The sequence below is a fragment of the Rhineura floridana genome, chromosome 9, assembly GCF_030035675.1.
Source record: "Rhineura floridana isolate rRhiFlo1 chromosome 9, rRhiFlo1.hap2, whole genome shotgun sequence".
In the NCBI taxonomy this organism is placed as follows: Eukaryota; Metazoa; Chordata; class Lepidosauria; order Squamata; family Rhineuridae; genus Rhineura; species Rhineura floridana.
In genome coordinates, this window is record NC_084488.1 from 111385387 (window position 1) to 111401315 (window position 15929).

Below are 15929 nucleotides of genomic sequence, written 5' to 3' on the forward strand. Positions count from 1 at the left end.
AAAAGCCTTTTAAAATTCAGATTCAGGTGGCAAATGTTAGTTATCAGGCGTGTTTTGGGTTAGGTATGCAGCAGGAATAATAAAGATATTGAAGAAATGAATTAATTTGATTCTCAGGAAAGTTTTGACTTCAAGAAAGAGCCTATGCAATTTAACCAGAGCCATTTCTTTTCTATCAAGATATATTTAAATGAAAAGTAGTGATGTTACATTATGTAACTTGCCTGGGTGAGAAATGAAAGGTACAGAACCAAAGGGATCTTCTGGAGGATGGTTCTGTGGAACAGAATGTGGCTCCACATTCTTATCTGAGGATGTTCTCCTCTCCACGAGCCTGTCTGCAAGAATAAAAACGAAAAACAAAACAAAAAAGTAAAATAAAAATGGCAGTTTTTACGCCAGTTGAAGATAAACAGATGTCTCTATTACCTGCTCTTGAAAAAATTCATGGGCGTAATATCCCAAAATTGTTCCTGCAAGCACCACAGAATTATAGGGGGAGTTATACACTTCCATGTCTTTCAATAGTTTCAGTGGCTTGTACATAAGTTCCTTAAACAGAAATATAGGTAGCCCTGACCTAAAGACTCATAGTAGGCCTCACCATTAAAAACAAGTCTTAAAATAACTGACTTCACACTCATCAACTTCCCCTAACTTAGCAAGAGTCAGGTCAGATAGCAAGGTCCAACAGCACTTCGTGAAACTGCCCAGGTTTCAGCACATGTTCAAGGCAAGGGGATTGCACAAGTATGGAGCAGCCAGCAGAGGACTGAAGACACTGAAGTTTACCAAGGAAAAATAGACATTTAGAATTGCTCAAAATTCTGAGAGTTTAAAATTCTATACATTTTCTTGAATCAGTTGATTTTGCATTTTTGTTGCTTCTGCTGCTGCACCTCTTCTCATGGTTGTAGCCTGTTCTTCAAAGTAAAATATGAGGCATATGCAAGTGTTTGGGCATACCCAAATCAGCTTTTTAAATTCCAGGCCATGTATTTTTCAAACATTCCTCTGAAAAATCTCTCTAATGAGTAATTGGAAAAATGTCTTAGTATTCCAAATACTTAAGTTTCAGTTCTGATTATGATCATATTGTCTTGAAACTGGACTTGCACAAGCACAGGTGTTCATGTAATGGCATTTCCTGCCGCCTCCTCAGCACTGCAGCCGTAGTGCCTCCAAATGCCACTCCTGAGCACCTACATGTGCAAGGTGCCTCTGCCCAATTTCCACCAATTTCTACTGCAGCCTATCAGGTCCCATCCCTTGCTGTTCTGGAGAAACCCACAGGAGCTCTTTTCCAGGAAGACACTAAGTGGAAAAGCTGCCACCCAACCCAGTCAGCCAAGTCTGAATCCAAGATCTTTAAAGTCAGATCCCACACATCAAAACATTGTTAAAATTAAACAGCAATCTGAAATTTGAAAGCTTAGAACAAATGCACTTTTCCTTTTTATACATGCCCCAATTGTACAGGGATCTGTACTATTTGCCACATGAAATATATACTGTATGTTGAATATTCATAGATTCACCAACATATAGTGAGGAACGAAGACAGCAAAATGTAAATATTTTTAATTAGCATTGTAACACTGTAAGGGACAATACAGGTTAGGTTGTAAGTTCAATCTTTTTTTAAACACAGTGAATGAAAAAAATGCAATTATTTAAATAATTTCTCAGCTAACCCACATTTTGGCAAAGCAAAAACGTACTTAAGTTTCCTTAGTTTTATATTCCTTCTTCTACAAGAGAAAGAGAAAAAAACTTAATATACAATAAACTGGTGATCAATACAGGGAAGTTTCTCTTCTACATACATATTAAAATGCTTTTTGAAGAGCACAACTAATCATTCTAGGAGTACACAGTGCAACTTACAAATAGGGATGATTCAAAACATTCAACCAGCTCGTTACACTGCATTAAACACATTGCCAATTATACAAAAGTACTTTTATAAACCTTTTATAAAGGTTTATGTTTTATAGAATACACACTACAAATGGCACAGGAGAAAATAGTGATTTATCTCAGACCTGTTTCAAATGTGACCACCAACAAGGATAGGGAGGACAGACTATATACGGAAAGTTTATGAATCATGAAGAAATGTTTATGTAATATACATTTCAAGGTTATTATGGATGACTTCTTCAGACTATGAGGAAGAGTATTTCTAACATTCATTCAGTGTATACAGTAGTCAAACTACAGTTAAAACATACACCATTTTTCTCAAATAATTAAAACTAAAGGCCGAAACAGAATTGGCAAGAAGAAACTGGAGTTTTTCCCACTTCTACACAGGTTGCCTTGTATTGAACAGGCATCATGCAACAAAAATGCTGAAGTAATTCTAGCAGCTTCATTTAAAATAAAGTTCCGTTTATAGATTTGGATCCAATACAACTACTAGCAGTACAGCATACAAAAGTTATGGCATAAACCATATTTAGAAAAAAGTTTGTTAATATAGATAACGGGAAAAATAATTCCAGATTTAACAGTCACTTTTCAGAAACAAAAAAACATATGAAGTTCATTCTGCTGCACCCTTTTTCCAGAGAGTGTAACCATTCTTTCACTAATACTGGATTTTTTTTATATGCTGTTCATCTAGCAGCTCCAAAGTACACCCCAAGGCCCCCTCATGCATACAGGCTTCTGATTCTATAGGACAAAATTTCTAAGCATGCAACTGAAAACACTAGGCATATATGAAGTATTTGAACACAAAAGAGTGGGAGCAAACTTTGGATCATGGCCACTGTGTACCAGGAACTTAAAGCCTGAAGAAACATCATGGGAAAACATTTTTAAAATGCAGTAAACACATTCAAAAGTAGCTGTAAAACCCTAGAGTACAAAGGTACTCTGAAATATAAAAGCACTGCCTTTCAATCCCATGCTAATTGGAGTTTTTAATAACTGACCAAAAGTTAGAGCTCTCTTTGGTCTCATTATTTGTTTGCAGAATATTACATTCACCTTTAATCTATAGGACATTAAACATGGAGAAAGAATTAACCATGAGATCTACAGTACAAAGAGTTAAGTACTTGAAATTTTACTCATATGAAACTTCCTATTAGTAAGTTATTCTCTGGAACATTATGTTATGCTATCCAAAGAAAACAGCAATTTTGTGACATTTTAGAATGTAACTTTGTTGAACATGAAGGCCATTTTATAATTTGTTCATTTCTTTTTTGATCCAGTAAGTGTTCAACTAGATCAAGGACATTCTCACAAGACTGAAGGCTGTCAAGCCTCCTATAATTCTTCTTTAGTATACTTTCGTTTGTTAAAGAATATACAGCAATATCAAATGTTAAAATTTCACCAGGACGTCAAGTACAATACGGTAAAACGAGGCAGCTGGCAGTTAAAGGTGGACAGCTCTTCAAACTCACTATTAAGACATTTAAAGGCTTGGCTATAGTCAGCTTATCCGCAGACCTTCAATGCAAATTTGAAGGATCCCCAACCATGTTTTAATATGCCTACCAAAATTAGCCTGATATTCAAAACTGTTGCCCACAGAATGGCTATACTGAGGGACACAAACTTCCTTTCCTCTAGTTGAAAATGCTTAGATAGAAAAATACTTCTTTGGGTTTTTTGGTGTTTCCTTTATGTAGAAAATGCATTAGAAAGCACTAACATAGCAGGAAAATTAACATTTTGGCTACATGTTACGTAAGTACTTATTCCCACCACCACCAAACAACTTCATTGCACATGGCAGGGACTGACCCCAAGGTTTGTGTTCGGAATAAACCATGACTTTTTATATCGGAACCAGGCCACCCACCAAATCTTTCAGAGTAGTGTTATTTTCAAAATTAAGACACCAAAATTCATCACCAGTTTCATCAATTTTAAGTTTCATTTATGTGTGTGGGGGGGGGAGTTTGGCTTTTGTCTAAATTCAGAATTTATATCCTGCCTTGTACCTTATATTTTCTCCACAAATTCATTTTTGTGAAAATTATATCTGAAGAAAACAAGCAGAAGTACAAGTGATTGCAAGTAAACACATTAGCTTTTTCACTTTAAGAAAGTTTATTCAACTATTGTTGTGTCAAAACAATAAAGCAGCCCTTACAGTAAGCCACTCAGACATTACAAAACATTAACATAATGTACTAGGTCATTTCCCCTGTTTCAGTCATTTTCGAAAAGCATCCCAGACTGACAGAATCTTCTGTTCTAGTGTGCAAGGGAACAATTGTGAAGTGAAGCAATGCAAGCAGCTGACTGGTGTTCTGCATTGTTGTACATCCCGTTATTTTCCTTTTTTGAATTTGACACTCAAGAAAAATAAGTATTTAAGAGATGACCTTAACATTCTTTGTAGTATAACAAATGCTAAACAATTAATTTCTGTTGCACAGGACAAGACACGCAATGGGCCTAGTTCTGCCCTCAAATGCTCAAGTTCTCTACAACAAGACTGTGTGGCCCTTGAACAAAACAGTCTTTGGCACTGCCGGTGGGACCTAAAGAGCTCTTATTTACTGTGAAGCGAAATAAGCCTTCAAGCGTCCCTTACTTGATCTGAGAAGGTCAAATTCCCTGTCCAACAGCTCCTCCTCTGTCAGCTTGGAGAAATTGTCTTCTCCGAATGGGTTCCATCCAGACATATCAGGAGGGTTGCTAATGTTCTGTTTTGGATAGCTGGAAACTGACTCTGCATCAGCGGTGGATGACCTGTAAAAATTGATTGAGAAAATTGTTTAAGTTGATAATATAATTTAAAATACATTAAATTTTGCTGAACATGTCCATCAAATGGAATGATTAATGTAATCGTTTGTGCAGTTATGAGGAAGAGGTATTTACTGTACAATGATAATTCCATAGTGAACAATCAGGGTGCCCCACAGAAATCAGAGTGACACTGTAAAAATCAAACTGGGGAGACAAATCATAAAGCATGTATGTGCTCTTGTTACAAACATCATCTGAGGGTGCTTGCCTGTTTGTAGTATAAGGTGTGTCCAGTGCTGCACCAACATTTGTTGGAAAGGATTTAGAATGGGAGATCAAGACGGGAGAGAACTCCTGGGAAGAGGCAAGAAATTCAGGAGACTGTTTCGGTGGTTGCAACTGCTTCACAAGGACGTGTTGCTGTAGAACAGTTTGTGGGTACTGCTGCCCCTCAAAGAAGAAGGGAAAAAATGTGAACCTTGCAAAAATTATGATAACCTTATAACCCTCAATAAACCACTCAATTTCACCATGTACAGAAGCATAAAATTATAACCACATTGCCAATATTTAATCAAAGCAGCAACACAAATATACATACCATTACTGACACTAAGCAATAACATAAACAGAGCCATTCTACAGAGGTTGGGAGGGGAAGGAATCTGTGGGAAAGAAACTGCTACTTCCTACACCCTGCCAGACTTACAGCACCCAGGGCAGAAGATGGGAGAGACTGCTTTCTACCCCTTTTCTTCTAGCCAGTTACTTTTTAAAAAATACATCTCCCCAACAGGTTCAAATGGGAACCAAAATAACTATAATTTCCAAGGTTGGCACAGATACTCCCCCAACAAGGGAGGTTTGGATCTGGTGAATCCAGAGCCTCCCAAATCCACCCAAAAAAACCCAGAACACCCCATTTTGCCTCTATTGCCCTCAGGGAGGGCTCAAATCTTCAGGGTGGCTCCCAACCGCAGACTCCTCCTCTGACCAGAGAAATAGGTCCACAACACCTTAGAGCCCCTCTCCAACGAAGCATAGGATTGCTCCCCAAGTCACTCATTAAAATAAATTACTTGGGAGAATGAGATAAAATAACAAATGTGGCATGGATAAATGAGCATGGGCCATTCATTTAATTACATATTGTGCTGAACATGAAATATGACGTTACTAAGGTGTTTCAACAGAGAGGAGAGGAGAGAAGTAGTAGTAACAGATTCTCCTTAAACAAGCTCTTTTCCATTTTATTGTAACTTTTAAAAAAATCATTACTTATTGTTGTAATAATCTTCTATAAACTGCTTTGTGAGGTCCATCTGAAAAGATGTATATAAATGCCTTAATAATAATAAAATATTTCAATCAATTCAACACGAGTCACTGAGCAAGATGTCCAAAATAATTTGTTTTTAAATTCTAGCAAGAATATTGAATATATCTACCAGAATTCAACAAATGAAATTTGTTCTTCACTATTAAATAATTATATACTGCAGCAATCAGGCCCCTTTTGGAAGCATTAAAATAAGTATTTTTTTCAAGTTATACTTTCAAGCAAGGAACAGAACTGAAATAAAAATTACTTTCAATTTATTCATTTTTCAGGAAGTGGAACTCTTCCATTGTTCAACCACTGCATAAAGCAGCCATTCTGTTGGTCGATGCCTTTTGTTTCACAAACAAAAAAACAAAAATGCAATACAGTTGTGTCGCACAATTACAACACAACATATTATCCATACTGGTAGCATTTTATTTACATAGTAAATCCCTCCACCCACCCTTCATTCATTTCTGCACTAAGTACCAATGGTTTTTATAAAAAGCAGCAACTAAAGTCAAGTTAAGAAAACATACCACAACACAACAGTTAAGCTAGTTAAAGGTAGTCAATTTTTTGAGTGGCTAATAATGATTACCCTTCTTTATCTGTGTAGTAATCTTTATGAGTAATCAAATTAGACAGAATTTTATATTCAAAGGTAACCTACCATGGCAGGATATGGGGGTGGGGAAGGTTGCTGCTGGTACGCAGAGCGCATCAAAAGCTGCTGTTGAATCATGTGCTGCTGCATTGCTTGCTGATACTGTTTTATAAAAGGACAAATTCTTAACATGAGTATCAGCTAATCAAGTAATACTACATAATTGTCCTTGCAACATAAGCAGCATTTTAAAGAGAAGCCACACTTAAAAATATTGTAAAGTAATTGCTTAATTTTATGTAAGAGAGGAAAGAACCAAAGACAAACTAAATGTCTTCTAAAATAAGAGCTGAACCCTACTGTTCCGACTTTTGAGCCTCACCCTCTTCCCAGCCATAAAAAGAGAATAATGGGATAGTATTCAGTGCTAATCCTACTCAGAACAGCCCCATTGAAGTTAACAGACCTGACTAACTTAGGTTTATTACTTTCAATGAGTCTACTCTGCATAGGACTTAGCTGGATACAACCCAAATATACTACAGAAATATACCCCCAGAGCAAATAGCTCCAAAAACCTGGCCTAACTAAGCTGCAAAGGAAGTCAAACGCCCGCCATAACTAGTCTGGTATGGGGAGGAAATCCTTCCACAAATGCAGATTGAGCAAAACCATCAACTGAATCTGGTTTATACCACAACCAAAACACATTGGTACCTGATGCATGTATGCATCCTGAAGCAATTGTTGTTGCTGTTGCTGCTGCTGCAAATGATGCAACTGCTGTAGCCTCCAGTCACCTTGCTGTAGTTGTTGCAGTACTCTATTTTGTTGGGGGTTCTGATTAGTTCCCTGAGACAACATAGTCTCTTGACTATTTCCAGGTTTTGAAGTTCCTAGGATATTTTTAATGCACATTATCCAAACACAGAAATCTTCCTAGTAATTCACACATTTAATTCATCTATTTCAAGATACAAATAGCACAGAAAAACATTTATTTTGCATGGTATTTCTCTACAAGATGCTTTGCAAGTTGTTGTTTTAGCTAAGCCACGTAAGACATCCCCTGAGGATTTGTTTCATGGGGACAAATCTGAGCTGCACCTTTGGAGGTAAGCCTCAAAGTGAGTAACCAATAGTCCTGGTACTGTTAAGCTCAAACTGCAGGCCCCCAACCATGTGTGCAATTTAATGTATCTGCTTAAAAATGTACATCTATCCCCATGTTCATTTTCGTAACAATACGCTGCCTGAAGAAGAAAAAACTGTCAACAGATGATGCATTAAGTTTTCCACAGCAGAATGTCTCCATAACTTTGTGGAACAACTCTTTTCATACCATACTGTAACTAGGCAATTAAGTATAGGAAGAATTCACAATTGTAGACATACAAGAATCAAAACAATTGTCAAAAGGGTTCACAAAGCCTTTAAAATTGAATACCACCTTTTTGCAAAATGTATTAATGTTTTTCACTCATCACTCCATTAAGTTTGAGCAGTTACCTTTGTCCCCATTATTAAAATCACTAGGGACTGGCACTTTGACTGGTGTTGCCGAGTTCTGAATTGTTAGCACACTAGAAGTGGCAGTGCTTGTATTGGCCTTTGGTCTTTGTCGTGGTGCTATTGAGGTTTCTGTTGGTCCGATGGCATCTGTTATTCTAGAATGAAAGAGATTCTAGACATTTCTGTACTTCAAAAAGAAGGGTATAATTAGAAGCCTATATTTTAGCAATGTCATTTATACAAAAAGCCCATTCACATGTCTTACGGTTTAGAAGTTGTATATCATATTTCATCTGAGTGTGCACAGTTACCACAAGAGGGAGTTTGGCCATTATTTTTTTTTCCAGGAAGTAGCAGAATGATTTGGTATTCCTCCATGTACCATTCAACACATCTTATGGCATTAGTTAAGTTTAAGCATTACTTACATTTAATGAATATACAAATGTACACTTAAGTGTGAAAATATTGTTATACACAAGATGCTAATGAAATTTCCCTCTCATTTTATTAGTCTTTCTCTGCTCTGCTGTTCAATCTGCCACTTTCTTCTGTGTCTGTCCTCACTCATCTCTTCATAGCCTGCCTCACACTTGTCATCCTGCTAGTTACAATTTCATCTCCTACCTATTGCTTCCTCCTCCCTGCACACATCGCCCAGAGCTAGCACAAGCTATTTGACTGTAACAGTCTAGATACACTCATGCTTCGAGCAAATGGCTTGGCTGTCTGGCACCCTCACGTCCACATTCACTACCTGCTCCTTTTCCCTGCACAAATGCACATATGTGTAGTTCTTTGTTGTTGCCGCCCCCCCCCCTGTTGTTGTTGTTTTTACCCCTTGGGCTTTACAAGATTTTTTTATACCTATGCAAACCTTGAGTTTCACCTGAGCATCTAGGTATCCTGTCCTCGTGCTTCTCAGAGGGGCTGTCTTGTCTACAGAACTGTCAGCATAACCCACTCAAGTTCAGCATTGGAGTAATTTTCCCCCTAGCCTAAATACACACAAACCAAAGAAATTCTACAACCAAGTTCCCAAGTGTATTCCATATATTTTAAAGACATTTAACCACACTATTCTGTTATTCTACAGCAAAAACAGAGCCTCAAGAGTCACACTTGCCACGGCAAATGCTCAGTGGCCACTGAAACCCTTTGGTTCCTCTCAACTTTGGGGGGGGTGATCCTTATCTCTTCTCTAATCCCAGGGTTTGGAGCAAATCTGGGATTTGTTTTGACTAGCACATGGAAGTCAAAGCAAACCTCTGCTCCCCTCTTCAGCTCAGACCTTGTTTTGCATTGTGCAGAATCCTCCACCCCATTTCCCAGCTCAAACTTTGAGCTGAAGAAGGGAGCAGGGAATTGCCCTCAACTCTGTATTTTGTCTCAAATGCAAATCAGAGTCAGGGACAAAACTCCACCAATTGGGAGAAAAGCATGGTTCTGGCAACCAAAGTTTTGGTTGGCCACCAAGGCCAGCCACAACTGGTGAACCCCTATAAGAAAAGCATGCAGTTACTACAGCCTGGAGCAGAAATATTTGGACCCTTCAAATCAGACCAATTTCATATACTGCTTCACTCATATCCATCAGCAGCAATCTACAAAAACCTGCTTTAGCACAGCTGCAAGGTTATCATGTGGGAATAAAGGGCCCACCATCCAATGACTGAACAACACATGAGGCACCAACCTATTTTATGTAGCAAATAGTTCAGTGTTCACTTGAGACTTCTGTTGCACTCAGTTTCGTGAAACTGGATCAGTGTCTGATAAGATCATTTATAAGTTTCTTAAGTAATAGCTCTATCACTGGAATACAGTCCAGCACTGAAGTAAAGTCAGCACTGTTTTAGTAATCCAGTTAATAACAGGCTAAGAGGCAATTCAAAACACCTCTTAATCAATGTTAACCAAATTACTACACACTAATGGCTTGGATCCTAACTTTCCTTACACACACAGAATTTGCTTTCAGGAATTTCCCCTTCCTTCTGTAGTCTCTTTCACACACCCTCTCTCAAAGGTTTGCTCCTGAGGGTTGGGAGACCCTTAAGAATGGTGTGAGACATGGTGCAGGGGGGTATGCATGGACTGCGAGTTGACAGAAATTGCTCCCTCCCTTATGTGAATGGAGGATCAACTTAAGATATAACCCAGTTATCTCTTCACTGCAGAGCAATATTCCACTGAGAATCCCCAAAAGCAGTTTTATATTGAAATTGCATTTTCTTTTTTTAAAAGTTTTGTTTTTTTATTTTTTATTGTTTTATAAATTCTTCCACACCACCCTAAAAACTTAGTATAGTATATATGAATACAAGTGGCTTTGCACATTACAAGCAGAGCAATATTATGAATTTGTACAGCTTCTCACTCTTCTTGTGCTTGCAATGTGTGACAGAAGTTGTATACATCCTAATACTGGAGAGCTGGGCAAGCGCCCATTTTGCACATTACACAAGCAGATTAAGAGGGGAAGTGTACATAGCTCATGCTTTCATAATCTCTATTTCCTTATAGCATGGAAAACGCTCTACGTTTGAGAGGTCAAGGGCAATTAAAGATCTGCATGCAAACAAAACCTGAGCCTTACTACACAATCATTCCCTAAATAGAAAAAAATGGTCCTCTTTTGAACCGTATTACCATATTAAAAACTATGTTAAGAATACATATTAGCATATTAATGTGCAATTTGTTTATGCAAAAAGTGCATAAAACTGCCAAATGATTACACTCACCGAGCTTTTATTTGGCTTTTCTTAGCAGCAGCCTCACTAGCTGTCAGGGGCTCAGGAAGAGTTGAAGGGAGAGGAGAATTCTTGGGAAAATAAGTTAACCAAATGTTATTAGATTTTTGAAAGTAAAACAAGACACTAGTAGCAAAGAATTTATATATATATATAGTGATTCTGAGTATATATATACATATATATAGCTATGATGAGTGCCAGCCCCTACATTTCCAAAACAGCACTATCCATGCACAAAGGCAACCTCCATGGTTTGCAGAAGTACAAAAAATATTAGGGCTTTTTTCTAAGGGGGTACACCAAACAGTCCAACCAGGATTGAGGATGCTCAGTGGCCCTGAAATGATAGCTAATTGTTGGGAGGGGGTAAAATGGAAAACCAGGGACAGGGGAGATAGAATTGAGTATCCTAAAATAAGGCATGCTTGGGTAGAACCTTAAATAGGAGGACTCTGCACTACATTTTGCTGCGGACTCCACTGGTTTTCATAAATACAAATATTTTTAGTGAAAGGAAATGTGGGTTTGAGTATACATTTTGTTGTCATAGAGAACAAAAATGACAATCACCCTTCAATAGAGCACAAAGCATACACAGAGCAAAGTTCTCCTCCCGGAACAAGGTACACAGTCAAGCACAGTTTCCAAGAAGTAGAGATGCAAATAAAGCATGGTTTTTCGTGTCTGATTTTAGATATTTGTGGAGCAATATTTTAACACAGCCATGTCAAAACAACTGAAGGTCCTAATGCAAGGCTAGTTATAATAAAATATACAATGTGATCTTCAGTAGTCTTGACATGTATATTAAATATAGCTATACAAATATAGACCTCATAGATCAGATTCTGCAGACACCTTATGTTACCTAGTAACATCATTACTCCCCACCCACCCCCCAAAAAAGTGTTTCCGAAGCATCCACTATCCTATCTGAGAACGTATTTTGGAACATTTTAGAGGTGCTTTTTGTATACCTAACTAGCAACTTTATTTTAAAATGTGTATGTTCACCCAAGATTTCCTAAACTCTTGATTCTTAATTTTTTGTTTTGTACACTGCTCAGTTTTATTTGTGATATATAGTTGCGTTTTGCTTTTATTTAGCTCTCAGGAAATTTTATTGAATGTTGTTGTATTTTTATTGTTTTTATGTAAACTGCTTGGAGATTTTTATTCTATTAAATGATATAAAAACTTTATAAATGAAACATTCATCCTCCACTGTTGGGGCAATATGCTTCTGAACACCAGCTGCAAGAGGAGAGAGTGCTGTTGTGTTTGGGTCCTGCTGGTGGTCTTCCTATAGACATCCAGCTGGCCACAGTAAGAACAGGATGCTGGACTAGACAGGCCAATGGCCTGATCTAGCAGTGCTCTTATGTTCTTAAATAAAGTGAAGGAATGCACTATGATCTAGTTAAGACTCATCCTTCTTAGATACGGAATCAGAGAAAAAGTAGCCTTACATCATCCAGAAGAATTTAATTCTGATACGGGGAGAGCTACATTCCCAAGTCAAAATTTTTAAATCTAGGGAAGAAGGTTTTGTAACAATTCCTTAATTATAAGGAAAATAACACTAATATTTACATAGTAAAAAACACTGGAATTGGAATGCTAGAGAAGACATAGGCCATAGTCTAGAGAACTTTATTAAGCAAGATCAATGGCTTTTGCAACTCCCTTTCATTTCAGTGGCTTTCTATGTGACATGGGAGCAAGAGAGCTGCTTGGGGGCAGGGCAGGGGTGTCAATTCAAAAGTCCTGCTGAGCATGCAGAGTTTGTCATATAGTATAGCATAGACTGGGGCTATAGCAGTATTCTGCTCTATCATGTTCCTGAATTTTGCATACATTTTTGGTGGGAACCAACTCATTTGAATTAACTGACTCGGTTAACAATTTTGACATCTCAGGAAAGCTCAGGAAGTCAAGTGTCCAGACCATGCCACAATTTTGTATTATATTTGATACGATCAAAAATATATATTATATTAAAATTACTTAGCACTGATGGGGTGGTTTTCTGAGTTATCAAGGTAATATCAAAAATTATTATCTGAAGTTTCTGAGCCCATTTAAGGCCACCTAAAAATGGGAACTCACCCATTTAAAGACGCCAAAAATTCACTGACATTCTTTTTGCTAACTGAAAAAAGATTTATTAGCATTATGTAAGACCTACTTACATTAATATTGGATATTGGACAGTCCTTTTTGGCAAGTTTAAAGGCAAAGTAAGAAACTTGAAAGATATCAGGTCTCCGTTCTTGATCTGGTTCAAGCATATACCCTGTAGATTAGAAGTCTAGATTTAGCATAAGTTCAATAAAAGGGAAACACATCGATGTTGTAGTTACTACTGAGTGTAGCTTTCACTGGGTTTTATTCAACTAAGCCTGCCATTCAATACATACTTACCTGGGAGTAAGTCGCATTGAATCCAATGAGGCTTACCTCTGAGTAATGTATTGGATTGCACTGTAAGTCAGGGCAGACCCATTGAAAATAATGAACCTAAATTAGTCATATCTATTAACTTCAGTGAGTCTATTCTGAGTAGAACTAGCATTAAATACGATCCACTATTTCTATGGGCACACATGTATTACAACCAGATTGGGAGCAGTGGTGGTAAAGTATATCTCTAAATACTAGTCACTAGGGAACAATAATGGAAGAGGGCTGCTGTGTTCACGTCCAGCTTGTGGGCTTCCCATAAGCATATGTTGACTGCTATGGGAAACACAATGTTCAACTAGATCCAGTAGGCCTCTTCTTATGTTAATCTGCCAGGTCCTAAAACTAATTGGAGCCCACATAGTCTAGAAGAAACTTCCTTCTCTGTGTATGTTGTTAGCTTTTTATATATGTAGTTACTATGTTCATGTAGTAACTTTGATGGCTGCACCACAGTGAAGCAACATCCAGAAATATCCCCAGCTCAACTCTATGCATCTTCCAAGCTCACTAAAAAGCCATCCTTTTCCTTATTTGAACTGGCCATAATTAAGCTTTCAAAGATCTGGGATTTTATCATAATTCCCTCTAAAAGCAAGTTCCGATGTTTCAGTGCTTTTCAATTTAAAAGCTAAATGGTATAACCCAAAAATAGAGTAGCAGTTTTATATACTTGGTAGATTCTCCAGGTTCACACAACTGAACATAAAAAGGATTTTTTAATTTTAAAAAGCCATCCAAAGGACATGTCAGCTTCAAGGAATGTATTATTATTTTTATTTATTAAATTTATTACCCATCATTCACCAGCAGGTCTCACAGTGGGTTACGACAATTCAAACTTCAATATTAGAAAGTGTTAAAACAAATTATAGTCACAGAAATAGATGATGATGTACTGCCTTCAAGTCGATCCCGAGTTATGGCGACCCTATGAATAGGGTTTTCATGGTAAGCGGTATTCAGAGGTGGTTTACCTTCCTCTGAGGCTGAGAGGCAGTGACTGGCCCAAGGGCACCTAGGGTGGGTCCTAAAAACACACTTCTCAGGTGTCAAAGGCCAGAGGTAAAGAGGTGCACCTCCAGCATTTGCCAAAAACTGTATCAAGAAGGTGCCAGACATCTCCGTGAGGAAAAATTTCACAACTTAGGGACTGCCACAGAGAATGTGCTCTCTGGGATCACCACCCACTCTACATTTAAGGGTGGTGGAACTACCAAGAAGGCCCCCTCTGCTGCTCTCAGCACCCGAGAGAGGTCTGTAGGGAAAGAAGTGGTCTTTCAAGTATTTAGGGCCAAAGTCTTTTAGAGCTTTACACATTAGTATAGCCTTTCCCAACCTTTGGGTCCCCAGATATTGTTGGACTACAACGCCCATCAGCCCCATTCAATATGGCCAATGGTCAGGAATGATGGGAATTGTAGTCCAGCAACATCTTGGGAAAGGCTGCATTAGCGTGAGCATCTTAAATTGGGTCAGGAAATGAACTGGCAACCGATGCAGCTGTTTTAGAATATGGGTTACAGGAGTTTTAAAGGCAACCCCAACCAGTTATGTGGCCATTGCATTTTGGACCAGTGAAGTTTTCAAGTCACTTTTAAGGGCAGCCTCACACAGAACACATTGCAATAATCCAATCTGGACATTACCATAGCATGAAGTACCATAGCCAAGTTATCTCTGTCCAAAAGAAGCAGGAGCTGAAAATAGGCACTCCTAGCCACCAAGGTCACCTGGATCTCAAGTGACAATGCTGGACCCAGGAGCACCCCCTTGGAACACTAATGTCAGCTGATCCTATGGAAATACTAAAATAACTTACTCCATTCTCCAAAAAATGTAACTTCAAGGCTCACAGTGAATACCAAGTGGTTTCAGAGGGTGGTGCCAGAGCACTGGTGTTCATGGCAGCCATGTTCAGCACTCCACAATTTTCTATTATATTCTTTATGCTATTTAATATCTACATGAAGCCACTAGGAGGGCTCATCTCAAGATTTTGACTGAAGTGTTACCAATAAGCAAATGATACCCAACACACACTCTCTCTTCAAATTAAGGTGAGGCAATAGCTATTCTGAATTTATGCATATGCATAGTAATGGACTGATAAGCAATTCAATCCAATAAAGTCAGAGATACTGTCTTAGTGGTTTATGTATCCAGAGGAGTGTTCAGTCTGTGCTGGAGAAGGCAGTGCTCCTCTACAGGATCAAGGATTGTCATTAGAAGCACACGTATCATCCATGGTTCAGAGCTCCTTTTACCAACTTCAGCTGATATATCAACTATGACCCTGCCTGAATGGAGACAGCCTTGCTTCAATATTCATGCTCTGGTAACTATAATGCACTGTATGTGGGACGGTCATAGAAAACAGTTTGGAAGCTTCAGTTACTCCAGAACAGGGTGCGAAGTCTCTCTGGGCAATATGATCATATTATAAAAGTTATTATTCATCATCTGTACTGGCTTCCAGTGCCATAATGATAGAAATAATTCCAGTGTATTGTTATTAGGATACATAAAAGACTCGGTTCCA

At 38.1% G+C, this 15929-nt stretch overlaps 2 protein-coding genes across 6 annotated transcripts in view; one reads left to right on the forward strand and one right to left on the reverse strand.

The window, feature by feature from the left end:
- The window catches only part of PAQR3 (progestin and adipoQ receptor family member 3), a 37330-nt gene extending 31274 nt beyond the window's left edge, over nucleotides 1-6056 (forward strand). The window contains exon 8 of the mRNA XM_061583267.1: nucleotides 4407-6056. The gene's annotated coding sequence lies outside the window, so the exon portion shown is untranslated. The remainder of the gene's footprint in view (nucleotides 1-4406) is intronic.
- BMP2K (BMP2 inducible kinase) overlaps nucleotides 1-15929 on the reverse strand; it is a 78193-nt gene that overhangs the window by 14273 nt on the left and 47991 nt on the right. For 2 of the 5 annotated variants that reach the window (XM_061583259.1, XM_061583263.1), the window contains exons 8-15: nucleotides 13117-13220; nucleotides 10913-10992; nucleotides 8163-8320; nucleotides 7371-7549; nucleotides 6720-6815; nucleotides 4991-5172; nucleotides 4565-4722; nucleotides 225-338 (exon numbers count right to left, since the gene is read on the reverse strand). In XM_061583259.1, the coding sequence (XP_061439243.1) occupies nucleotides 225-338; nucleotides 4565-4722; nucleotides 4991-5172; nucleotides 6720-6815; nucleotides 7371-7549; nucleotides 8163-8320; nucleotides 10913-10992; nucleotides 13117-13220 (1071 nt within the window). The remainder of the gene's footprint in view (nucleotides 1-224; nucleotides 339-4564; nucleotides 4723-4990; nucleotides 5173-6719; nucleotides 6816-7370; nucleotides 7550-8162; nucleotides 8321-10912; nucleotides 10993-13116; nucleotides 13221-15929) is intronic. The other 3 variants (XM_061583260.1, XM_061583262.1, XM_061583264.1) reach the window with 3 other exon arrangements.